At 40.8% G+C, this 27,359-nt stretch overlaps 1 protein-coding gene across 5 annotated transcripts in view; it reads right to left on the bottom strand.

Annotated features, from left to right (window-relative positions):
• Window positions 1-327: 327 nt before the first annotated feature.
• Window positions 328-27,359, bottom strand: part of UBR3 (ubiquitin protein ligase E3 component n-recognin 3) — a 128,863-nt gene continuing 101,831 nt past the window's right edge. For all 5 annotated transcript variants that reach the window (XM_084812492.1, XM_084812511.1, XM_084812520.1 and 2 more), the window contains 8 exons: window positions 25,140-25,240; window positions 15,183-15,307; window positions 10,488-10,595; window positions 9,982-10,107; window positions 9,438-9,614; window positions 5,763-5,972; window positions 4,551-4,690; window positions 328-2,949 (listed from right to left, as the gene is read on the bottom strand). In XM_084812492.1, the coding sequence (XP_084668618.1) occupies window positions 2,832-2,949; window positions 4,551-4,690; window positions 5,763-5,972; window positions 9,438-9,614; window positions 9,982-10,107; window positions 10,488-10,595; window positions 15,183-15,307; window positions 25,140-25,240 (1,105 nt within the window). In that variant the 3' untranslated portion in view covers window positions 328-2,831. The remainder of the gene's footprint in view (window positions 2,950-4,550; window positions 4,691-5,762; window positions 5,973-9,437; window positions 9,615-9,981; window positions 10,108-10,487; window positions 10,596-15,182; window positions 15,308-25,139; window positions 25,241-27,359) is intronic.

Below are 27,359 nucleotides of genomic sequence, written 5' to 3'. Positions count from 1 at the left end.
TTCCAGCCCCACATATCACCCACATGCAAGTCCCAACAGATCACCTTTGAAGGAATGTAGCCTTTGAGGGGGAAAAAGTTCTCCCCACCCCCACCCCTGGAACCCATCCTGTCTTAGAAGAATGGTAGTTTACAAACATGATAATTAAGTGTTGGGAAACACATTCATGTACATAAAATCTAGAAATGGGTATTACTTGCAGGTAGAATCCTGTGTCTGGACATGGAGAAGTCATAACCTAACGCAAGGCCTACAGCCAAAACAAGCTGTTTTGCTTTTTCATGTAAACCCAATATCCTACTGCAATAAATGGAGTCAAAACACACATAATGACAGTAGACTTTTATTAACATATTTTACAATGTTGATTATGGTATTTCTAGTTTTGCTTTTTGATGTGTCAGACTGATTCTGTTTCTACAGTAATGTACTGTACTTAAATGATCATTCATACAAGATACCACACCAGTACATTGGAGGAATAGCAGCAGCAGCACACGCACCCCCCCCCTTCTAGTTTGGACCTGTTATTTTTCAAAGTAAGCTTAACGAAGCAGATTTTCAAAAACTTATGGGAGTAATCAAACTTCTAGGGCAGCAGCATGCAGGTGTATTTCAAGTAGGATTCCCAAACAAGTGCTTTTTTTTCTTTTCTTTTTAAAACTGACCAGTGACTAATTCACCAGTATCAAAATGAACACCATGAAATACAAAGATTTTAAAGTTAAGGCTAATAATTTTACTTCACACCCATATACACAATAAAAAAACATTCCATTTTAAATAACACATTTTCTTCAATTGTTGGAGATATCATCGCTTGTGAAGTTTCAAACTACACAGAGCAGTCAAATTCAAGAGCCCTGTAATAGTGTTATGCTGGGAGATGTCAAGAATATTTCTGCTCATCCACTGAGCTTACAAAATGGCCTGATACTCATAAGTGAGCAATGCATAAAAATATTATAAGCTAAACTTTTGATACAATCTTAAAAATGTAGCAATGTTTTGGTAAAGTCAATGTTTCACTTGGTGAAGGAACTGTAGGCCCGTAGGAAGAATCCAAATGTATATGTGCATTAGCACACAATGTTATATAAAACAGGAAACCATTGCCATGTATTTTACTTTATATTTTTGTAAAAACCTTGTAGGTTATGAGGCTCTTTATGTGAATGTTCCTACTGTTCGTATTATTTCCTATGTGATTTTCAGCAGCTGATGTCTTATCAGAGCTTCCAATCAAATACATGGTTTTATGAGTACAACTTTAAAAAAATTAGTGTGCATGTATAAACTTTTCTTTACAGAATAAGCTATGTAAGTCAAAGTACATAAGTATCAGAAGTGCCTGACAGCACTGTCTGAAAGCGTCAACAGATGTTTGATTACTCTGTGAGAAGGAAGAAAAAGGGTTTGGCAGCAACATATCAGTATGGATGTATCAACTTCTCTGCCTGTGTGGCGATTTCCTCAATGGAGGCTGCCCCTGTGGATTTCAAAGCCCTCTAATTCCCAAGTGTCCTGACCTTACCGGGGCCATAACGTGGGTGGGAAGCGGGTCCCACATGCGTATCCCTAGCTTGCAGGAGACAAATTTGTGCAACAGGACTGCAGAGCACACGGTTCCCCTCTGTGATACAGCAATCAAGTATGACAATCAGCTATTTGAGAGGGGGGAACTGGGGGCTCGACTCAGTCCATGCGCTGCTCCCCCTTCCTTCCCCAGCAACTCATCAGCAGGATTTCAGCGTTCAAAAAGGGAGCTCTGCATGTGCAGCCTTGGTTGCTCCATATGGACTGTTAAAGAGGCATTCCTCATGTGAGATGGGCATGGGGAAAAGAATTAATTCACCCACTGCCACCTCACAGTTTCACTCCCCCACCCTCTATTACCCTATTAAGGAACTCAAGCCAAAAGGGCAGTGATTGCTTTTAAATACAACAGAAAGAAGCTGCTTGAACTCACTGGGAAGTTCTCAAATTATGCCTCATTTGCAGCAAGTCTCCCATGACCACCAAACTGAAGCATGCAGCTAGATGGAAATGAGAGATATGGCATGTTTAGCTGGGATTATGATCTTCCATTCTGGGCATTTTATGATTGTTGTATATACACAGACGATAAAATGGATGTGCTAGTATTTACTAGTAAATAAAGCTAAGTGAAATGTCAGACAGAATACTGTATATGTATTGTATTACATTAAGAGCAGCAAGCTACCTATTTTACATCTATTTTACTAATCTCTGGAGTATATCTATGAAATTCCTGAGAATGAACAAGGTTTTCAGCAATGCCTGAAACTATTTCAATAGCTCTCTGGCAATAAGCGAAATATTCTCTAAAAATTCTTTAGACCATTTCTATACAATCTCACAAATCAAAAGTGTTACAACTCTTGTATACTTACAGATCCATAAAGCAAAATCTTAAAGCAACACAAAAAAGGCAAAGAAAAAAAGCAGTATGTTTAGCAGGTGTACTACACATATACAGTGCTTCAGCATAAACAGTCCCCACCAGGGAAAAATAAAATGCTCAATAGCATTTTTAAAGTACAATTTGTGCTTGTTTATTAGTGGATTAGAAAGCCAACACCTATCAAATGAATTTAGATTCTTCACTCAAATTAGAAGGACCAATTGCTTTGTATTTTTAATTAATAAACTTCTCATTACCAGCACCTAAATGAAGTAGGGCTGTATAGAATGGCGTGGCTTCACGCCTTCCCAGTGAAGAAACTGAATTACCATTCACTTAAAGCTAACGCCAATCATGTAGCATTCATAATAAAGGCGATGTGACGGTGCAAATTATGGCTAGTGATCTATAAACCATTATAATGTGGCCCCCATCTTTTATTGATGTGATCAAAGGTATGCGATACCCACTGTTGTTCAAGCACTTTGTATCTTTCTTTACATATATAGAGAGGTTTGCCACGCCTACAGAGGAAAAAAAACAACAGTCAGTACAGTAGTGAGAGCTGGCCCAAGATAATGTGTTACTTTACGCATCTGCATTAATGGACCACTAAATGTCCCCTGGGGCACTACAAAGGATCCGGAGTGGACCACTCAGATAGTGTGTGTCCTTCTTAGTCCCCCATGTCGTGTGTTGCCCTAAGCAATTGCTTGGGTTGCTCATGCAGCTAGGTCAACTTTGAGAATAGTTTCAATCTTTCTTTGACCAGAAGAAATTCATGTGTGCACCCTCCACACATGAATTTTCCTCTCAGTAGGTATCCCCACAGAAGCTCCCAAGTCCCCTTTAAATCCAAAGAGGAGTTGTTGTTTTTTAAAAACAGTTTGGTGATCATGACAATGGCTGCAAGGTTACTGTATACACAAAAGTGGAAGAATGAAACAATACCAACTGTGAGCGAGTGGATCATGAAAATGATGGAACTGGCAGAGATGGCAAAACTTACTATTATAATTAAAGAAGGATTAGCAACTAAATTTATGTTAGATTGGAAACCTTTTATAGAATTTGTACAAGAAATAGAGAAAAATGACATTTATGTATGTGGATTTTGAACTCTGAAATGGTTAAAAATTAGGAGAGAAATGAGATAATATCTGTGAACTCAATGTATGATATACAACTAAGATAAGAAGTAGAGAATAATAATAAGCATTTGTTGTGTAAGGGGAGCCAAAGGTAGATATTTACAATCTTAAGAAATATTTTAGTGTGTGTGTATTGTGTGTCTATGTTGTTGTTGTTTTCACTTTATAAAAAATAAAATTATTATATTAAAAAAAAAAGTTTGGTGATCTGGCCTTCAAGCTTCTCAAGGGGGAGGTGGCGTCAGGAATGAATCTGAGCATGTGGAGGTTGTTAGCAGCTCAGACTCGGAATGGGAACAGCCAGAACCGGGGGAGGCTCCGTCCCTAGTGAGCTCAGATATGGCAAGGCGTTCTTCTCAGGACCTTGGCACACAGATGGCTCGACCTGAAGGGCCCCCCACTTTCCTCCTCCATGAGAACCCAGGTCTTGGGGGAGGAGGCGAGTGAGGGGCATGACTTCAGGGATGCTAAGGTCCATTGCAGATTGAAGTGGGAAAACTTAGAGGCAGAGCTCAGACGCTCCTCCAGTTTGGCTATGCGTGACAGCCTACGTAGGAGGGAGCAAATGTAAGGGACGGGTGTCCCCACTAAGCTAGTCCGGCCGGGAAGTTCTTGTTCAAACTGCCGGCAACTTCTCTAACTTCCACTGTTGGTATTTGTAATTGTGTGGAGTAGCGGTTTCCTTTGTAGCCTGAAAGTTCTGGAGAATCTGCATTTGTAAGGAACCTGGTCCTTACAATAAATTAGTGAGCCCGAAGCCTGGTATCTTGGAGTGTGTTGACTGCGAAGGGAGAGGACGAAGGAACATGACAGGTGGTACCTGTATGTGCAATTCTTTCCCTCTCTGTACCAGGAACCTCAGTTATACAACAGAACTGTTCAAGTGGGAGCTCTGTTTACAAATAAGAGAGTGGCTCACACAGGCGCAAGTACATATTAAGCTGTCTTTTAAAAAGGGGGTGGGTGGGAGTTACCTGAGATCTCTGTCTTCTTCACCATGCGCATCCAAGTAAACGGAACCCCAAAGGCAAAAACGATGACCCCGAATGATGATGATGACAGATGCATTGATCAAAAGGAATATGCCTGTTCCAGCACCACAGTTTTGGGAATGCTAGTTTTATTTTAAAAGAGAAGAAAGGGGTAAAATTTCTTGTGAATAGCTTTACAACAAACACGAAGCAGGTTTTGCATCAGGCTAATGATGCAAATTCAGAGTCACGTTAGCAGTTTGATCCTTGTTTTTTCTTTACTTTAAGAACACTCATTTCTATTACTTAAACAACAGAGGCATTTATTAGCCAAATAAGTAGTATTTATTGTAGAAATGATCAATCTCCTATACAGAGTCTGTTATCAAACCATTCTCTATTTATTTAATTTAATTAATGCATTTCTTAGCCACTTTTCAGACTGGAATCTCCCCAACTACTAGACAAGACTTCGCATTTAAAAAAAAGAAAGAAATATGTTTTAAAAATCGCCTTTTAAGTTTTCAGCTATAGGGAATTAGACTTACTGAAGATTTTATTTATTCCAATGACTTATTAGTCACTGTTCAGGGCCAAGCCCTCACAAAGTGATGTATAAAAAATGAAACAATCAAACATTAAGTAAAATATGTAAACATAAGGTGGACACAGCTAAATGGAGGCATAAGGTCAACTGTATTAGATTACACAATTCGCTTAAGGAAATGTAATAATAAGTCTTTAAGCCTTCTTGAATGCCAATACTGAAGAGGCTAAGTAAATGTTAACCGTAAGAGAGTTCACAACCACAGGGCCACCACCAAAAAGACCCTGTCTTGTGTGCTTGTCAACCTAACCAGTTTTATGGGCTGGCACATAAGCATTTCTGACACAGATCTTAGATTACAGGTATGGTCATTCATTCCATTCTGGAAGTAATCCAAATTACATAACCCAATGCCACCAGGTTTGAAAGCAGTCAGAACTGGGCTTTTGCTTTATGATGATTATACAAGGTTTTTCAATGCAAGAGATTCATTGGAACCTATTGTAGCTTCTCCAACTTATATGCCAGCTTTGGACTTTAGGTAACATTATAACAATTTAGCTGTGTATTTTAAATATTCTTTTTGATTCAGACCTAAGCTGCTCTTGTGTGATTCTAAGCAAAGGCTCATTTTTTGGCACAGATAATTGTTATTAGTCGTCTCTTACCAAAACACATTCACAGTAGCTCTGTTGCTTGCAGCAAAGTCCTTTCAAACATACAAAAGTGCCACAAACTAGACAAACAGCAGGATCTTTAGGAACCTTGGAGCAGACTGAACAACTCTTTCTGTGATAGTACTGGAAAATAGTATTATAATTTTCAGGCAATTGTAGGAGGCGTGGTAAGTCCCATTTAGGTTCCTGTACAAGTAAAATCTATAAAAAGGGGGGGAAAGGAAGGAAAAGAAAATAATAATTACAATATTTACATATTTCTCAAGAAGTCAAATTATATATTTTTGTAGGAGGAAATTCACATGATCTGAATATGCCATGTGTGCCATGCAGTTTATTTCTGAAACTAAGCTTGCATCCATTAGCATTGTCAAGAATAAAAGCTCACAAGTATTTTTCCTAAAAAAAAAAAAAGAAGAAGAAAAGAATAAAGGCAGCAAAGAAGAAAGTTTGGCTTGGTCTGCACTAAAACATTGACGTCATTAGCAAGCAACTATCATTTTGTTGCTAATTCAGGTTCAGTTATCAGGTGGTCCTATCTTATTGTTTATTTATGCAAAGCTGCTATTTGCATTATTGGTGGTTTGTTTGTGGTTGAACAGGTTAATCTGTAAAATCCAGCATTTTAACAGATTCTGAAAAAGGTTACTGTGATGGAAATGACTATATTGAATGAAGCACTAGTCAAACATATTGTATGTACATCAAGCTAGTAAGTGTTGTTAAATTATGCTGTCCTTCTAATGCAGCTGGTTCCAAACTCTATTCCTGGGCTACCTGAAAGAAGAAAATGATTAATGGTGTACAAGCTGCTTGAAGAACACATGTCTACCATTCCTGAATGACATTACCCTGCAAAATTCTGCTATATAAGAGCGCTAAGTACATTCTAGGCACTCAGTTCAAGTAGGCGATAGCTAGCCCCAACGGGCCTTGTTAGTATCCTGTGTGATTGAAGAACAGAGCGCACGTAAGACCACACCCCAGAGTTGTCTGCAAGATGGGAGGATTCCATGGCAAATACACAGAGTGCTTCAGTGACAAATAGACATAGAAATCATCTCCTGAGGGTAGAAAGCTTGAACATCACTAATTCCTCAGCTATAAAAGGTTCCTGAATGGGCTCCATGCAGGTGCAGAGCCCATATGTGTGATGCAGAGAGATCACAAAGAACTTAACCTTTAACTTTTTTCTGTTGAAATAACTTGCTCAGTCTTTCTAAACCCTCACAGTGAAGTTATTTTGTAGTCTGATTCCTAACTAGTCAGAGTACAAACTCACTGTCTACAAGAGCAGTGGAAATGAGGGGATTCAACATAAGCAAATGTTAAAGTGATGCATGTTGGGGCAAACAATCCCAACTTCAATTGGGATCTGAGCTAGCGGTAACCAACCAAGAAAGAGATTTTGGGGTTGAGGTGGACAGCTTGATGAAAGTGTCAACCCAGTGTGCAGCCACTGTAAAAAAGGCAAACTCCATGTTAGGCATAATTAGAAAAGAAATTGAGAATAAAATGGCCAATATCATACTGCCCTTGGTGTGGCCACACTTGGAATACTGTATACAGTTCTGGTGACCACACCTAAAAAGGGACATTGCAAAACAGGAAAAAGTGCAGAAAAGGGCAACTAAAATGATCAAGCGGCTGGAGCATCTCCTCTATGAGGGAATGTTACAACAGCTGGGATTGTTTAGTTTGGAAAAAAGGAGGGTAAGGCGGGACATGACAGAGGTGTACAAAATTATGCATGGTTTGGAGAATGCAGGAAGACTCCCCCCCCCCCCTTTCATAATACTACAACTCAGAGTCATCCCATGAAACTGATTGGTGCGAGATTCAAGACAGATAAAAGGAAGTACTTCTGCACATAACGCATAAACTATGGAATTCGCTACCTCAAGTTTACCACATAGTTAAACTATGGAATTCGCTACCACAAGTTGTAGTGATGGCCACCAACTTGGAAGGCTTTAAAAGGGGGTTAGACAAATTCCTGAAGGAGAAGGCTATCAATGACTACTAGGCTTGATGGCTATGTGCTACCTCCAGTACCAGAGGTGATATGCCTATGTATACTAGTTGCTGGGGAACATGGGCGGGAGGCTGCTGTTGCACTCATGTTCTGCCTGCGGTTTCCTGGTCGACAGCTGGTTGGCCCCTGTGTGAAGAGAATGCTGGACTAGATGGACCCTTGGTCTGATCCAGCATGGCTCTTCTTATGTTCTTAGGGATAGATACTTTTGCATTTCCCCTTTTGGATTTTTAGACTATATTGCCTTCTTTAGATTCTTAATCTTAAAGTAGTTAGAACTTAGAAGAGCCCTGCTGGATCAGACCAAGGGCCTATCTAGTCTGGCATTCTGTTCACACAGTGGCCAACCAGCTACCTGGTTATGTGGTTTGAACTTTCAGTATACAACACACTCCATTTTATTTCTATACACACTCCCTAGAGACAAAAAATCTGACAGCAGGGGCAACATAAGGAAGAGTAATACTATTAATGTATATGTTACTAGGTAAATGGTTGCCTGACTGCTGCTGAATTGGCCATAGACCCAGCGAACATGTTTTAGTGAAGGTGAGCTGTGGCTTGTCCATGAATGCTGAAGTAATGCAAACTAGTATGAAACAAAGCCTAGAACTGATTTATTGTTTGATGATATATCATAAAGACAGAGAAACAAGTGGACAGTGCCCCCAAAAGCTTGTGCTATAATATTTTTGTTAGCTTTAGTGCCACAAGATTCTTTGATGTTTTAGTCTTCTTGCCCCTCTCTGCTGTAATTTAGGGCACATTGCTGGAAGCTGTAGGACTTTTTTTTTCTAAACATGCATAGGATAGCACCTTTGAGGGATTTCTCTGAGTTGTAAGTTACAAATGGACCAAAGCTGGCCTATTACCTTCTTATGGTTATGGCTGTTTGCTTCTGAGATTGTTTGTTTGAAGTTGTTTTAGATATATGTTTCTTTTGTGTATATTGTCTGTTCATGTGGTTTTTTTATGTAAATGGTTTTTAATCTCTGTATACTGTATTTTTAATATTTTTAATCTTTGTAAACTGCCCAGAGAGCTTCGGCTATTGGGTGGTATAGAAATGTTTATTATTAGTAGTATTAGTATTAGTATTATTATTTCAATCTTAGTTTTCCATTGGTACCCAGGGCAGAAGGCGACAGTGTGGAAAGAAACAGAGCAATTCTCAGAATCATAATTATCAGAGAGATTAAGATTTCAATTTTATCATCTTTTCACACTACCCAGTCCCTGAAATCACTTATTCAGCTTCCCATAGGTCTATTTACAATGCAATGCCCTCATCTTTCTTTCCAGAAAATGTTTATGACTAGTTCACTTGATATTCTCTTGTGTGTAATCCTGAGTTAAACAGCCATTCCCATTTCAAATAAAACTTAAAAAAAAACCAATCAAGTCCATTACCTTGTAGAAAACAATGTGACAGCACAGACCAAACAAAATCAGTTTGTTGAAAATCGACTGCCTGTGCATATGGCTGTGCTGCTATGTGCTATTTTGTTACAAATAATTTTTAAAATACATTCTAATGGGATTGAATCTAAAGGGGCAAATAAGGGTCAACAGTGCTACATAAACCAATTGGCAGAGTACTGTATTAAGATGTGGGAAAATTCTTTACCTACCTTTACTTGTGTTGGATGCTTGTCTGCAAATGAAACCAATTCTGAGCACCACTGGGATATAATGTCAAAGGCTGGCACTGGCCAATCAAGACAAGAGGCACTGGCGAACTGGGAGGACTGAAAAGGTGACGGGAACAAGCCCAGGCAGTTGGCAAGGACAGTAAACTCTTCATCTTCCTATTAAGCATAAAAGGAGGAAGAGTCAGATGTGTCAAATTCAAAATGGGGGCCAAACCAAGAAGTGGTAAGAGGCAACAATCCATTATGATGCATCTCATGAAGAACAGTGCTGTCGGTTTGACTGCATGAATTCACCGTCATTATACAGATTCATATAGCATCTACTATTGTGATACTATTGTGATACTTCAAATAAAAATTACCAAGTTTAACCCTTGCATCTCAGTGAAATATTTTAAATACATCTGCAAGATTTTCTGCATGTATGTATTTCCTGGATAGCACAAGACAGTGGATTGGTGATGTCGCTAGATGTACACTACATTATTATAACATAATTAAATAAATTTGCTTTTCATAATACCTGACAGCTGGGTAGCTCCCCTCCAAAAAGATGGTGCTGAAGAAGGCTGGTTATCCTGAGGAAAGGCAGGCAGAAGTGCTGCAAATATGTCTCTATGGAGTGTGGGCACCAAGCACTAGTGCTGTCCTGAATTAGGATTTTTTAAAAAGTAGTAAATCCTGATTAGTGTAACATAAGAATATAAGAAGAGCCATACTAGATCAGAGGCCTATCTAGTCCAGCATTCTGTTCACAGTGGCCAACCAGCTGCCTGTGGGAAGCCCACAACAGAAACTGAATGCAATGGCACTCTCCCACGTGTATTCTCCAGCAACTGACATACATAGACATACTGCTTCTGAGACTGGAGGTAATCTACAGCCATCATGCTTAGTAGCCATTGATAGCCTTCTTCTCCAACAATGCTATTTAGTATTGATGGAGAAAGACAAATGCAAACTTCATTATCGGATATAGTTAGCATTAGAATAAGCTATGGTTAACCAATCAAAATACATAAACTATACCATGGCTGTATCTTCAGTTTCCTCTTGCTCATAGACCTTCCCTTTGGAAAGCTCACTGATCACATGGCTCTGTAATACTTCCCAAGTCTTTTTTGCATTGGATATATTCTGTGATTAAGAAGAAAACCATAATCAAATCAGAAAAATAAGTAAATGCAGTTACTCCAATCCAGCATTTTCTTGGGGTATAAAAGCTCCAATGCATGAATGAAGTACGCTGTCAGTAAGGGTTTCCTGACACTTTTCAGTGGAGGAATTTCAGTCTTTGGCATGTATACATGCACTGTACCAAGACAAATCAAGCGGACTTTTTGCATCAGAGCATACCCAATGCTCCTGATAGGGACAGAAATCTGTTTGGGGGCAGGGGGTGCAATGTTCACACCAACTTTGTACAGCAAAATTATGGAAAAGTCAACAGTGGGCATCAGCAGAGTTTTTAAAATACTAAACTGATACTACTGAAGCTAAATGCAACTCAATGGGATATTAGTTTTCGCTTTAATTGAGAGATGTGTTAAGGACTGAAACTCCTTAATCAATATGATCACACGTTCATAGGAATACTTGAGAAATTTGGGGCATCCTGGTTCTAGAGAGAACCTACACAACTCCCATATAGTTGCACATCGAAATGTGGTTCACTCTGATATCAGCACTCCTCCCAAAATGTACACAAGTACTTCCTTAAATATGTATGTATGTATGTATCTATGTGTGTGTTACAGTTCTTATCGGCTTGGAACATCTACAAAGCATGGTTGGAATAGCTGATTGGAACAACAGCAACTTCCACACAGGTTGAAAATCTTTCTGAAAATGACCTGGAAGCAGCAGTATGTCATGATGTGCTGTCACTTGGGTAACTGCCAATTGCTCCCATTTGTTTCCTCCCACCAGTGGGCACAGCTTCAATAACAAGAAATTCACCAGGAGGAAAAAGCTTAGCGTTACTTCCAAGCTGGGTACTCCTGGTTTGTCGCTCACCTATCAAGCCAGTGCCTGAAGCCAGGTTTTGATGATTCCTGGATTGGTTGGTGGTGGATTAAGCCTTTTCTTGCTAGCGAATTCCTGGTTACTGAAGCTGTTCCCACTGATGGGAGGACTCAAGTTGGAGCAATCAAGCAGCACGCACCTGCACGCTTGCTCATGAATGGTAAACGAGAATTATTTATCATTTTGCGCGAATGCAGCCTGTGCTTCACAGCCAGGTGAATTCAATGGTCAAGATCCAAAGAACAATGTAACTAGTTTGATGCATCCCAACGGGTTTTAGATTTGTTGTTGTTGAATGCCACCAGTCACCATTCTTCACCCCTGCCTCAGGCTACATGTCAAACTTTTAAAAGCGGTGCATAAAATGGCATAGTGGTCAAACGCTCAAAGAAAAACAAAGTCAAAAACTCCACTGGTCATGCACAAGCCATTAGGTAATATTAGGAGCTTTCTGGCTCTCAGCCATAGTAAGTATTGTTCTTATTTGTAAGGCTTCATGTTGAGATGTGCATATTTTTAAAAATAAACTACAGCTAATTGTTCAAAACATTTCAAAAGTGTGTCCATGCCTATGTTACCATGCTGGTGGGCACAGGGAGAATTGTGCCTTATATTCTATAAATTTTATATTGCTATCACAAGGCATCTTCATATTAATTTAAAGAAGCCAGCTCACAACTATGCCATATTTTCATGCAATAATGTATTTCATTGTAGATAGGAGTTGGACCATAAATAAAATAGTGGAATCTGACCTATTCCACTATTTTTATTTTATCAGGGGTAAAAAATGGTAGGCTATATTTATCAAATTGACTGTGAAAGAATATAAAGTGGCAGTATTTGTATCTACTTTAACTTTACTGTCTCCAGTATATAACCACTGAAGTGTCTATTGATTCCTATCATATTTAAAGAAACAACTGAGGAGGTAATGCAGAAGTGATGTGTGTGAAACTTAGATTTCATGACATTCTGACAGCTTCTATAACATAAATCCTGAAGTAATAGTAGTACAACATGATCTTGTAGAAGTAGTTGTGGCAGTAAAGTAGAATGTTAAAGGCCACATATCACAGTCTCGGTGGTGTTAGAATAGGGCAGATGTGTGTTTTGGTAATGCAGAAGCTAAGAGCCCTTCATGCATCCTTATTGTGAAAAAAAAGAGGACAGCACAATCTCTTCAGGACTGTGGAAAAGCAAGTTAACTATGGGAATACAGGAAGGATCAATTCTAAGGATTACTATTTAAAAAAGCCATATATTCTTGTTGACTGAAAGGGCATTAAGTTCTGAAATCCTGTGGGGAAATGTAATCCCCACTAAAAAGTGGTTCTTCAGAGTCAGTTTCCTAGGCAAAGAAGTAACTAAGGGCTCAACGAGATGTATCAGACAGAACGTTTAGGTTCTTCCAGACAGGAAACATATGGATTGGGAACAGATTAAGAAATCTGTGAACATGTGGATATTACGAGATGGATCTTCCCCTCTTTACAACTAAGGAAATGGGCAATAGCTGAAATGTGGTATTTTAACATACTTGTTCTGAGGCCCTTATTGAGACTCTCTTGCAAATAAAATACAAAATGGATTGAACCTTGGCTCTCTTTCAGTTGATATCATTCAAGTAAGGGCAAACTGCCACATAATGAAACGACAAATGTTCTAAGAGGGTAATCAAGACTTTCTTCCTTTATTTCAGATCTCAGTAGATCTAGGGAGGATAATCTCAAGGTGAGCTCTAGCAGGTCCTTGCAATTTTCTTACAGCCCAAGGCTTTTCCAGTACTAAACTTAGCACTTTGTCCTGTTCTCTGTTTCCTGCTTTTCCACCTAAGTGCCTAGACCAGGATCTATCTGGAACTGCAATCAGAATGGCTTTTAAAGGAACATTTTATTTCTGATCAGTACGTAGAGCAAACATAATCCAAACAGCGTGGCTGGCTGCAGAATTCTGGGAGTTGTAGTCCAATATGTCTGGAGGGCACCAGGTTGGAGAAGTCTGAGCTGTAGTATATCCTATCAGTTTATGCATATGTTGCCCTCAACACTTTTTTGTTGCATTTGCCCGTGAGGACTTAGTTGTGCAGCCTGATCCTATCCATGCTGATTCCTCAGAAGTACATGCCACTTATTTCCATGAGACTTGCTGTCCAGTAAGTGTGTACAGAATTGTAACATACTCCAAACCCCCACTGCACCACAAACACAAAGCAAGAACAAGTATGTAACACAAACAGATGAGCCCAGCCACAAGATGACAATGCATGGACAGAACAAACTCCACACTAAGCAGATCACTCTGGGTCAAATCAAGTCAAGCCCTGGATGAAGTGGATCTGTGGGTAGTCAGTTCAATTTCCACCCAACCCCATAAAAAAGCATGGGGATGTTTTCCCTAGGATGTCTCCTGTTATCTAAGCCAGCCCTGAGGGGCTTGGATATACTAGGGTGGTTTCTCCCTGAACACCAAGACTCTCATCCTCTTGCAGAATTGCTGATTTGAACAACAGGAAGCAGGCAAGGGAGTTGAGTTCTCTTGAGCTTGGACCTGCCTTTTCTCCAGGCCTTCTGGTCTGGCACCCTGTGCCTTCCAGCATCACCGCTTGGATGGGAACAGGCCTCCATAGTTGCCAGCAATTCTCTAGCAGATAATTTCCACACACACACACCCGTGTGTGTGTGTGTGAGAACAAGGGAGGGAGGGAGGGAGAATATGGAGAAAATAGTATTTTGGAAACAACCGCACTCAACTACAAGAACTGGGGGTGGGGGGAGGGGAGACAGCTCATGTGATCTGCAGGGTGGCAGTCCCTGCTTTTCAACCCCTTGCCAGAGTGGGGGTTTCATCACATGGAGCTTTTATCCTGCGATTGAGATGGCTCCTTCATGGAGGTTTGTGGGCTCTTTACAGGACGCCGTGGTCATACAAGGAGTCTCCTGCACTAAATGCCCTTTGTTCCATTTTTTAAAAGATTGCAGATAATGAGCTATCAAATTACCCCACTTCGTTCCGCTTGAGTTCCCTCCTTGAAAAGAGTTAAAGTGCCACGAAGAGGAGCAAGATCAATGAAAGACAATGGAAGACTCAGACAGGGGGAGAACGGGGAGTGGGGGAAGAACCGTGTGTGAAGCGAGTCAGTTGTGATCCTACATTTAAAACGGAAGCAGAAAGCGCCATTTTAAAAGCAGGATTTTAGGCTGGTGTAGAAGGCTGGAGGAGGTGAGCAAAGGAGGCTCCACTGAAAGACTTCCCACTGAAAGCAATGTTTGCTGGTGCAGTGGCAGCAAAGCCAGCGATGGTGGCAAATTCAGTGATGGGAGGGTGCAGCCCCTGGAAGTTGCCCTCCCCTGCCTTAAAGGGGGAGGGGGAGAGGAAAAGCTAGAAAAAATGAAAATAACGTTTTTTTTAAAAGTCTGCTGAAAAAAGATCCGAGGAGCTCTACAACCCCAGAGTACTGCCCCAAAGACAGTGTAGTTCTGCAATGATGGGGAGCTCCTCTCTCTGGTAAAGACTGTCCCTGCATTTCAACCAAGATGTAAAAAGACTGAACATCTGTAAGAGTGAATGACAGCTTTAGGCTGCAGTGCAGTATGAAGTTGCACTCATCTATATTCCAAGGAGGTAAACAGGATTTAAAACGTATAGAACTGGGGACAAAACTGCAGTCTACTTACAGTTTTTGATAAACCAACAAACCTTTTTCAGAGCTCCTGAGTTCATCCAAGTCATCCTGTCTTCAGCGCTGCATTTAACGGAAAGTGCAACAAGTGCTTGTATATACAATAACGTGAAGAGCACCTTTATGATACAGATAAAGTGTTCTAAAAAAGTACAAAAATGGGCATTGTCATTCAGGTATTCTAAATTAGGTCTCACATTTTTATACACCAATTGTACAGTCTATAAATTTGCAAATATTTTTCCCCAAATGAGTAATCCAAAACTGGAAATGCACCAAGTTATATTTTATAAGGAGCTAAACATACCTCGGGATAATCATACCTGTAAGACAAAGTCCTACATTTAAACCTGCTGGTTTAAAACAATGTTTTACTATTACTGCAATGGTTCATTTTATTTATTTTAATGTAGGGTCTTATTGCTTTGTTTTTACTGATGTTTTTATATTTTGGATTGTGAGCCACATTGAGCAAATAGAGTGAGACAATGTGTAGATATGTTTATAGAAATCTTAGCACTGTCTGGACACTTTAACAGGGCTCTAAGCTGTTCTAGCTTAGAACAGCCATGAACCATGGGATCGTGTTAAAAAAAGAACACAAGGCCTTCCTTTGCAAGCCAGTGCCAAGTATTCACTACTTTGTAATCCAATCATAATTAGATTCTCAGGTTTGCCTGGGGTGTTAGGTAGTGTGCCCAAGTAGATTAGAAGACCCCAATAAAAAGAGAAGGGGTCATTTGCCTTGATTATCATGAGTGCTATGCTGGGCCAAGTTAATATAACACACACCACACTCAACAATCCGGGAAGGAACATTTATTGCAGTGGTACAGGTCTAAAGAAAACCTGGCAAACAAATATAACTTGTTGTGTATCCCTCAAAAATTCCTAACCTTACCAGTGCTCTGATTGTTCCCTTTCAGATAATGCCACATCTAACAACTCAGCATTTCCTGCCTGGCTGCCATTAAATACCAAGTTAAATGTCATGTGCTGGAAGGCTACACCTTCAGTAAAAGAGTTTGTCTAGTAAGCAAAGAAGGAACAAGAAAAGCTATTTCAATTAATCTGGAAATGGTCACTTTGCCAATATATCACTAAATATTTACCAAGGGAGAGGGGGAGTGCACAATACCAGAACAGCTCAGGGCACATGTGTACTGAAGATTTTGCACTGGAAAGTCATATGCTGGGTATAGATGGATGAGAAATTCAGGTATGAACCAATTGCTTTATGTTGCTATATTGGTACCCAGGACCAAATTCAGAGAACAGGAGGTGCTTCATTTAGGAAAGTAGTTTTCCTATCTGGTCACTACTTATGATCAAAATAGCTTTGCGTCCCCTTCCTTTCTCTAGCCTAACCACACCTGCTTTCCTCTATTCCCTCTTATAAAATTTGCCTTCTGGACCTCCTCTTGTCTTCTGGCTCATGTATGAATCCTTTTTAACTTGGCAACTTATTACTTAAACTAGGATGGCCAGAACTGAACACTGTATGAGTAGAGCCATACGGCAACCCCCCTGTTCTGTGAAGTGATGCATCTGTTGGTACAAGCTACAATGGCACTGATCTTCTCTTCCACAGTGGGCCAGGGCAGACATAATGCTGGCTCCATGCTGAACATGATTAAATGGAAGCCTGCCTTGGGAATATAACCTCCTTTTCTAGAGGCGTTTTTTCCCGCTTCCCCGCTGAGCAGAGCAGAGCAGAGCAGAGCAAGCTGCTCCAGCTGGTCCAGGGACTACAGAACCAAGCAAGCTCCCAGAGAGCGAGCGACCAGAGTGAGCAAACAGGAGTTGGCCAGGGAGTTCAGCAGGGGAGGTCAAGGGGGAGGCCCCTAACATTTTTTTTCTTTTTTAACAAACTTTTTTTTTCATTTATTTGTCTTGTAACACACACTTCCACACCAGTGGGACTCTGCTTTTAACCTCTACTGAGTAGAGGAGCAGGCACAGGCTAGTCTAGAACAATCACAAAGCTAGATACAAAAAGGGAAGAGAGGCAATGGAAGGACAGGACTCTCCAGTGGTGGTGACCTGCAAGGTGTGTGCAATGTTTGTTTTCTCGCCTGAGAACAACATGGCCTACACCTGCAACAAGTGCAAGTTGATCACGCTGCTAGAAGAAAAAGTAAGTGGACTGGAGCGGCGACTGTCGACCCTCCGGGGAATAAGAGAACACGAAGCGTTCTTGGACAGAATGGGGGAAGTACAGCAGCAAAGGGAAGACCAGAAGCTTGAAGAGCAACAGTAAGAGGAGGCAGAAGGAGGAAATGCTGAGGTGAAGAAAAATGGAGTACAGGATACTCCTTGGAAAAGGGTGACAGTTAGGAGAAGAAGAACTAGATGCCACTCTGCACCAGTGGAAGCAGTGGAGCTGTGGAACCGATTCCGGGTACTTGAGGGTGAGACTGGAGGACAGCCTGCAGAGGAAGAATCACAGGGGAACCTGCATGAGAGTGAGCAAGAGGCTGAATGTCAGTCAAGCAGAGGCTATGCTTGTCTACAAGAAGAGTAGTAGTAGTGGGAGACTCCTTGCTGCCTGGGATCGAAACCCAGGTCCCAAGTATGTCGCAAAGACCCGTGGACTCACCAGGTATGTTGTCTCCCAGGAGGACAGATTAGAGACGTGACTGAAAGGTTGCCTGCACTCATAAAGCCCACTGACAGATATCATTTTCTTCTCATCCATGTAGGAACAAATGATACAGCCAAGCGGAGCTACAAAGAAATCACGTCAGACTTCGAAGCTTTGAGAGGGAAACTCAAGAACTTTGGGGCCCAGATAGTTTTCTCATCCATCCTTCCAGTAGTTAGAAGAGGGATAGAAAGGGAACGAAAAATACTCCGGGTGAATGACTGGCTATGAAGGTGGTGCCGACGAGAGAGATTTGGATTCTGGGACCACGGGCTATACTTCCTGGAAGATGGGCTGTTGGCAAGGGATGGGTTGCACCTCACAAAGGATGGGAAGAATGTGTTTGGCCACAGCATGAAGAACTTCATCAGCAGGGCTTTAAACTGAATCCTATGTGTAAGGGAGATGTAAAGTTGGGGATAACAATGGATGTAGGCTCATGCACTGCAAAAGAGAGAACAGCTCTAATAGCGCCCAATAATAGTCTTCAGACACATGTAGGAAGAAAGCCAGACTATGAAGCACATGGTCTTCGATGTCTATATACTAATGCCTAGAGTATGGGAAACAAACAGAACGAACTTGAACTCTTAATACAGAAGTGAAATTATGACTTGATAGGTATAACTGAGACTTGGTGGGATGACTCTCATGACTGGAATACAGCAATTGAAGGATATAACTTGTTCAAAAAGAACAGGTGGTGGGGTTGCGCTGTATGTGAAAAATACATATTTCTGCACAGAAATACAGGAGGATGAGCTTGGTAGCCCCATCGAGAGCATCTGGATCAAAATAAATGGAGCAAAGAATAAAAGGAACCTGGTGGTCGGAGTCTACTACTGGCCACCCAATCAAGGAGAAAATGAGGATGAAACTTTTGAAAAGCAAATTGCCAATGTTTTAAGGAAGCATGATGTAGTCATAATGGGGGACTTCAATTTCCCCGATATTTGTTGGGAGACAAATTCTGCAAAACATGGCCCCTCCAGGAAATTCCTGACTTGTGTGGTGGATAACCTCCTCCTACAGAAAGCAGAGGAAGGAACTAGAAGATCGGCTATCCTTGACTTGATCCTAAGATGTTGACTTGATCCAACAGAGATGACTTCATGGATAAAGTAGCAGTTGCAGGAACTCTGGGGGAAAGCGACCATGTTGTACTTGAGTTCTTGGTTCTAAGGGAAGCAAAAGCCGAGTGTAGTCAAACGCGTATCCTGGATTTTAGGAAAGCTGATTTTAATAAACTCGGAACAATGATCAGGAAGGTCCCATGGCAAGTGACTCTAATGAGAAAAGGAGTCCACGATGGGTGGGAGCTTTAAAAAAGGAAATTCTCAAGGCACAATTACAAACAATTCCAACAAGAAGAAAAGGTGAAAGACAACAGAAGAAGCCAATGTGGCTTCACAAAAAGCTTAGAGATGACCCAAAAACAAAAAAGGACACATATAGGAAGTGGAAAGAAGGCCAAGCAACAAAGGAAGAGTACAGGCAGGTAGCACAGAATTGCAGGGATGGCGTCAGGAAGGCTAAAGCTGAGAACGAGCTGAGGTTAGCGAGGGATGCTGAAAACAACAAAAAGGCTTTCTTCAGCTACATGAATAGTAAAAGACAGAGGAAAGAAGTGGTGGTTCAGCTATTAAATCAGGATGGCAAAATGATAACAGATGACAAAGAAAAGGCAGAAGTTCTCAATTCCTACTTTGGCTCAATCTTCTCCCAAAAGAGGGTCTATGACCCGCCCAGCAAAGGCAAAGTACAAGCTGAAGGGGCAGGATTGCAGCTTGAGATCGATAGGCATATGGTCAAGGAACACCTAATTACTATGAATGAGTTCAAATCTCCAGGGCGAGATGAGCTGCACCCTAGAGTAATAAAGGAACTGGCAGAAGAACTCTCAGAACTGCTGTCTATTATCTTTGAGCAATCATGGAGGACAAGTGAAGTGCCAGATGACTGGAGGAGGGCTAATGTTGTCCCCATCTTCAAAAAGAGTCAAAAGGAGGCACCTGGGAACTACAGACCAGTCAGTCTGACATCAATCCCTGGGAAAATTCTGGAGCAGATCATAAAGCAATCCATCTGGAAGCACCTTGAAAACAATGCAGTGATTACTCTAAGCTAACATGGATTTGTCAAGAACAAATCCTGCCAGACAAATCTGATCTCATTTTTTGATCAAGTAACCTCCCTTGTGGACTGTGGGAATGCTGTAGACATCATATACCTCGACTTCAGCAAAGCTTTCCACAAAGTGCCCCATGATACCCTGATGAGCAAACTAGCTCAAAGTGGGCTAGATGAAACAACGATCCGATGGATTCACAGTTTGGCTACAGAACTGGACTCAAAGAGTGCTTATCAATGGGACCTTCTCAAACTGGGGAGAGGTAACGAGTGGGGTACTGCAGGGCTCAGTCCTGGGCCCAGTGCTCTTCAACATTTGTATTAATGACTTGGAGGACGAGGTGCAGGGAATGCTGATCAGATTTGCAGATGACACAAAATTGGGCAGGATAGCTAATACTTTGGAAGACGGAAACAAAATTCAAAGTGATCTGGATAGACTGGAGCGCTGGGCAGAAAACAACAGAATGACATTTAATAGGGATAAATGCCAAGTTCTGCTCCTAGGAAAAGGGAACCAAATGCACAGTTACAAGATGGGGGATACGTGGCTCAACAACACTACAAACGGGAAGGATCTTGGAATTGTTATCGATCACAAGCTGAATATGAACCAACAATGTGATGTGGCTGCAAAAAAGGCCAATGTTATTTTGGGCTGCATTAACAGAAGCATAGCTTCCAAATCCCAGGAAGTACTAGTTCTTCTCTACTCAGCACTGGTTAGGCCTCATCTGGAGGACTGTGTCCAGTTCTGGGCACCACACTTTAAGAAGGATGCAGACAAACTGGAGAGAGTTCAGAGGAGGGCAACAAAGATGATCAGGGGACTGGAAACAAAGCCCTATGAGAGACTGAAAGAACTGGGTGTGTTTAGCCTTGAGAAGAGAAGACTGAGGGGAGATATGATAGCGCTCTTGAAGTACTTGAAAGGCTGTCACAGAGAGGAAGGCCAGCACAGAGAGGAAGGCCAGAGTGAGGGACGCGGAATAATGGGCTCAAGTTACAGGAAGCCAGATTCCGGCTGAACATCAGGAAAAACTTCCTGACTGTTAGAGCAATACGACAATGGAACCAATGACCTAGGGAGGTGGTGGGCTCTCCCACACTGGAGGCATTCAAGACAAGGCTGGACAGCCATCTGTCAGGGATGCTCTGACTTGGATTCCTGCATTGAGCAGGGGGTTGGGCTCGATGGCCTTGTAGGCCCCTTCCAACCCTACCATTCTGATTCTATGATTCTAGAGCAAATACTCTACTAGCACTTTTACTGTGGGTCAGCAGATAAATGCACAATGAACAACAAAATAAAGATAAACTAGCATTATTACACAATTGTGTACAGTGAGTTGAAAAATCTCTCGTTTCCATTTTAAACATGTATCCTTTCTGCCTATCAATACTTTTAAAAAAATCAACTATATTAAACTCTATGATAATCCTTTCAGGTCACAGAGTAGGTGTATGCAACACGGAGAATGCTTATACCCTTTTGAGTCTTCTGAAACTAATGGAACTACTGACTGCAAGTGCACTGACCTCTAGCCTGTTTCCCTACAATCAAATACTTAATTTGTGTTCTCTTTTGAGGGAGATTCAGATCAATTTCTCCTCTCAGAAAGAAGAGACTGAACAGTGTAACAGCATTTACTTTGCCTTAATCAATGTTGTATTGAAAAAGATAACGAAGGCCATTCAACAGGTAATAAGATAGCTAATACAATTCCCAGGGCCTTGCTTGAAGGGCAACAGAGGCTATTAGGACACTGTTTATTAAGTGCTAATTTTCTCAAGGAATACCATATAGGTATTCTTTAAAACAAAGAGAGCTTGGTTCAAAATGACGGCCTACCAGATTAATTTTTTTTTTTAAGTATAAAATTACCCTAGAGATATTAAGATAATGTCTCACAGACCTAGAACAAGAGCTGTACTTTACCTGGCATCTTTAAATTTGCCAGTAATGCCAAAAAAAGGGAGAGTGGATGTTTGTACACAAATGCAAACGTATCACTTCACAGTGCTATGGTAGCTGGAAAAGGCTCTCCCTCCCCTTGTCATCTGTCCCCACTGCCTAAATTTAGATGTAAGCTCTTTGGGGCAGAAATCTTTTATCCGATGTTACTCTGTACATTTCCATGGACAAAGATGGTATAAGAATAATTACTAACAAAAACAACTTCTCAAACAACCAGACAAAACCCTACGTAAATGCATCCATACATAGTAAAAGCTTTACTCCCAATATGCAGTCATTTTAGCAGGCATCATTTAAAACAGGTGTTTTATTGAATTCCTTTAATTTTCCAATACTTCTACTTCATGAAACTAATTATATTTTCATAGAATCACAGAATAGTAGTAGTAGGGTTGGAAGAAGCCTACAAGACCATCGAGTCTTACCCCCTGTTCAGTGCAGGAATCCAAGTTTTATCCAACTTCCTCCTTTCGCTATCAATTAATGCCTCATATATTGTGTTTAGTTTGTATGGGAAACAATACTTTTAGTAATCTTCTCACAACATTTTATCACTGGGGAGCCACAAATACCATGAACGCAGTCAGGGCTGGAACACCAGGGGCAGTATCCAACGGTGACTGGATGTGTGCAGCTGGTCCCACTGGTTCTGTTGTGCAAGCATAAGGGAGCTGTGCCGGCCTGCCCCCTTCCAGAAACGAGTGTCTCCATTCGTTTCAGTGCTTGCCCCTAGAAGCGCTAAATCGCCGCTGTGCAAGCGGTGGGGGCTGCTTGCGCAACCAACTTGGCAGGGCTGGCCGCACACAGAATAAAAGCGGTGGTGGGCAAGACTGAATACTGGCTTTCATGAGGTGAACACCTGAATCTCAAGGAAGGTGCCTTTGTCAAGAATGCCGCTTCTGCTTCCATATAACTCTGTTTCTATTTACTCATCTAAAGTATGATTTTCATATGTCTGAAAGGTGCAGTTTACAGTAACAGTAGACTAGAAGCCTGAAGCCAAGAGTTGGCTTGATCCTCAGGTGGCAGATTGGGGTGTGTGTGTATGTTTTGCGGCAAACTGTTATTTGGCCCCCAAAGTATTCCATAGCAGTTCGGTGCAAGGCTGTACTTACTGTAGTGGCAGCAGCTCATTTCTTCTTCCTCAAATGGTCCAAAAATGAAAAGCTGGTTGCATGGCCCTGCCCCACAACCAGCCTTTCATACCAGTGGGATTGTTTTAAGAAGAAGAAAAAAGAACTACCTTCACTGCTGCTGTGAGCATGTTTTTTCCCCTGGACCGCTACAAAACACACACATGCATATTCAGCCAGAATTGTTGATTTGACTGAGTTTGCTGCAACTCTAGTTTAAATCCATTTTTGGACCTCATTCCCTCTTAGGTTGCCAGGTCACAGTGACAGAAGAAGCCACCATTGGCAGAATTCCTCTAAAATATTGATCTGCCAATCTGCCTCTTGAGATACATTCTGCCTCTTGGCAGCCTCCCTACCTCTCTTGTCTCTCTCCCTCACCCCCAGAAATACATCCCCTCCTTACCTAAAGTGCTGCAAAACATCATCAGAGTCTTCTCCCTGATAATCCCCTTTTTTGCCTCAACTAACTTTCTCTTCTGCCCTTTTCTTCAAGCCACCTATGCTTTCTTCAAGTTTCTTATTTCTCAGTCCATTCCACACTCTGTATCCTTCCTTCAGCATCCTCACCTCTGTGCTCCATACCCCTTAGTTTCCCCACAATCTGAAACCCCTCCCCAGTCCTCAACCTGCCCTGTGTCAAGTTTTAATCCCAGCCAAAGTGACAATTTTCTTTTCTCAAAGAAAGTGGGCTGCAATCTATTTAGTTCCCTGAGCAACTCTGAACATAGTGTGCCACCTCACCAACTCCACCAGTCAGTGTCAGAGGCTTCACTGCCACAAACCCATCTGATTTAAGTCAAGCTAAATTTGATATTATTCAAACCTTTAGAAATTGTCTGAGTAGTTTGTTTGTTTTAGTAAACAGCAGTTGTGGGGGAAGGGAGGTACATGAAAGCATGGCAGGGGAGGAGATTTAACCCTCTGCTCCCACCACAGCCCTAATCTGGATTGCTCCACTCCTGAAGCTGCTACTTGTATTGAGAGGAAAGCACCCATTAGCACCAATCCTGCCTCTTTATTCTAGGCACCATGCTGGCTCACAGATATGTAGTTAGTTTACCATTTTTTATTTCACTTTATAATTTATTAGGATTTGTCATACCAGTGGAAAACACTTTTCAGTAAAATAAGTCTCTCTCTCTGTATCCTGCTGAGTAATTTTTAAAGACAGATATATGCAACCTATGACGCTTTCCCAATTTTAGACTTAGCTCTAGTGAACTGTTAGCACGCTCAACCTAACTGGCTTCTTCTGTCCTATGGATGCATGAAGATAACATATTTTAAGGTGAATAAAATATTTATCTTCATGCATCCAAAGGACAATACAGCTGATTATGCCTTTTGATGGAACACCCCTGGTGTCAAAAAAATCACAACTGAAGCTAGTAGCAATTGAAGCCAGTCAATTTAAGTTACACAAGTGTTCAAAAAAGGAATGCTATCATATAATGCCTCTAGTAACACTTTTTCCAAACATAACCTGTATCATTGGAAGTGAAAAAGAATTAGGCTAGCATTTTTAAAATCATAAAATTAAAAGCTTTAAACCTGACAAAATAAGCAGCGATAAATCATTTCTGCTTCAAAAATGTCTTGGGACTCCAGTAACATGCTCAAATTTATATATGCAGCAATCATTACAGATACTGTATTATAGCAATTATCTTTGTCGTGTGTGACACAATTGCTACAATTTGCACAGTTAAATTAAAATAAATCATTCTCTTTCACCCTTAGGCATTCACTGTTCAATGTGAAATATTAAGCAGTCCCACTAGAGAAAACGAATGAAGGTCAAACCGAAGGACCTCCCCTTTCCCCCGCAACTCAAGGAATTTAACAGTCATTCTCAGGCCTCATGGTTTTACTGTACTGTTGCCTGATAACAGTGAGAAGACAGAAGCCATAGATAAGCCCGTCAAACCACAACAAAAAAATCTGTTCAATGACAACTTCTAAAGATAAGGCAAAGTCATTAACTGAGCACACACAGCAGACAAGGTTTATTTGCTATTTAAAAGCCACAGGGTGGGCATGGGGAGACCCACTGTCCCTTGTTTATTTATGCATTTTTGTAACATACCTTTGCACAATGGCTGTGGCATGGTTAAAATCTGGATGAGCAAAAGGGACGAGACATCTCTATAAAGCACTGGAACCTCTGGCTGCTCTTCACTGCACACCCTGAAAAATCATGGAAACAATTATATTTGTCACCCAGCCCACCTTAATTTCCTTAGGATTTTTAAAATGTTTCTTGATGCAATACCATTATATTGTAGGCATATCAGATCACACCAGTATCTGCTGAAGCAGAAGCCTATGCCTTAAAACCAGGCATCAGGTGTTCAGATACCTCTCACTTTTCTGCAGGCTTTAGTAGCCTCCTGTCTTTTCTCTCCAGCCAAGCTTGTGTCTGTTCCTTTGAGGTGAGCCCGCTCCCTCTCCTTTCCACACTGGTCACACCTCTTCAACTGTCTTTGGCAGCCCACAACTCTCTCCTCCTTTCCATGATTTCCACACTGCTCAAGCAGCTGCTTCCATCTTCTACCACTCCATGCTTCTTCAGCAATCTCCTTTTTAGTCTCTCTGCTGCTTGCCCAAGTAGCATCTCATGGAGGACCCAAAAATGCATGCATACATTTCTTGTCTCAAGTGTCACAACTGACCATCAAAGAGCCACAGTCTGGCCACCCCTGCTAAATATGTTTACTCAAAAGTAAGCCCTAACATGTTCGTTGGGAATACTTTCAGGTAGGTGACCATAGTTTTTATCTTTATTTTCAGGGCTTGCATGAAAATGTATGAAAGAGAAGCCACGTAAGTATGTCTCCTTGCTATGAAGCAGCACTGGAAGAGGGTGATTTGGGGTGAATAAGCGGTGGTTAACCCTTGGTTTGCATAATTAGCAAATAATATTCATAATACGCAAATTAGCTTGCCTGGATTTGGTGAACTGGAACTGCAACCTTAGTATTTACCCACATCCGCTGATAATAAATGCATATATTTAGCAGTTTAAAAGTGTATTTAGAAGAAAGTGCCCTCACAGAAGAATAACCATTTCTATTGAAAAGGGGGTGGATCTGGACCAAGTTAATTACACTTAGGTCACATTTATGTGAAATGTTAGTCATGACTAATGGAAGTCCTACTGATTTCATTGATTTCAGTGGAATGTAAGTGCTACTAATTTGATCTGGACCCAATCCAATATATGTGTGAGTGGTTACAATGGGGCTTTCGTTAACTGAAATCCTTTAAAGGTCCAGGCTTTGTTATGGCATTACGTATCACCTCCCACAAACATAAAAAAACCCTAGTTATCACATGATGTTAGACACAAGTAAATCAGAGTGATTTAATCAAATGGGTTTGCCAAAGATCTTTGCTTACTATTCTTTTATTTTCTGCAGTTTTAAAGCTTTCTATCAAATAACACATAATTTTGATCAGGTTTCCCTAATTTTCTTTTATTTAGTGACAAGAGATAAACTCACTGTTGAAGAAGCAAGTCATTGTTTAGTTTAAAAAGTGGCTTGCCTCTTGAGTTGCCAAAGCTGCTATGGAAAAAAAATTAACTGAAGGTTCAGGTTACTAGTGTATGAAATTGGCTCCCTAACTCTACACACACTTATTAAATATGTTTGTGTATGCATGAATGCGCACACTCATGCATGTACATGCATTTGCATATAAATATTTATATTAAATGTTCATGGACACAAACAGACATAAAAACATTTAAATTAACCCAATACAAATAAAATTAGCCCAAGACAATGTTATGTTTAATAGCTGAAATCTTATTTTTCTCATGGAAGATTCAGATAATTTTCAGATGCATTTTAATAAGCTGCTTAAACTTGGAACAATGATTTTTACTCATTTTTATTCAAATCAAAAAAGACTTTAAAGATGAATTCTCAGTTTTCAACTGGAAAAGGGATGTTTAACTTTCAATATTTGTATTCCAACAAATACAAATTGTTTTCCTTCTCTTGGCATCATAAAAAGAATTCAATTTTACAGGATGCACGTGACATGTTTAAATGTATATAGTATATGAGGATGCCTGGAATACTGCAAAAATATGGGGGACTTGTGGGAACAAGTGAACCATTCGGTTAAATGTATTTCATTCTGCAAGAACTGACAAAGTAAAGTTCTATCAAATGCCAAGGTTTAGATAAGCTCCTTTAGTTTACGTCAAGCACTAGAGTACATCAAGCACTTAAAAACTGCTCTGTCATTCATTAAAAGCCTAAGCAACTTCTTCATGGTGACACTGAAAATTGTGTTC

The sequence above is a fragment of the Heloderma suspectum genome, chromosome 1 (assembly GCF_057233095.1).
Source record: "Heloderma suspectum isolate Gila_16-S chromosome 1, 16-S_ref, whole genome shotgun sequence".
Classification (NCBI taxonomy): domain Eukaryota; kingdom Metazoa; phylum Chordata; class Lepidosauria; order Squamata; family Helodermatidae; genus Heloderma; species Heloderma suspectum.
The sequence above is the reverse complement of the archived record's forward strand: the minus strand, read 5'-3'. Positions and strand labels throughout refer to the sequence as shown.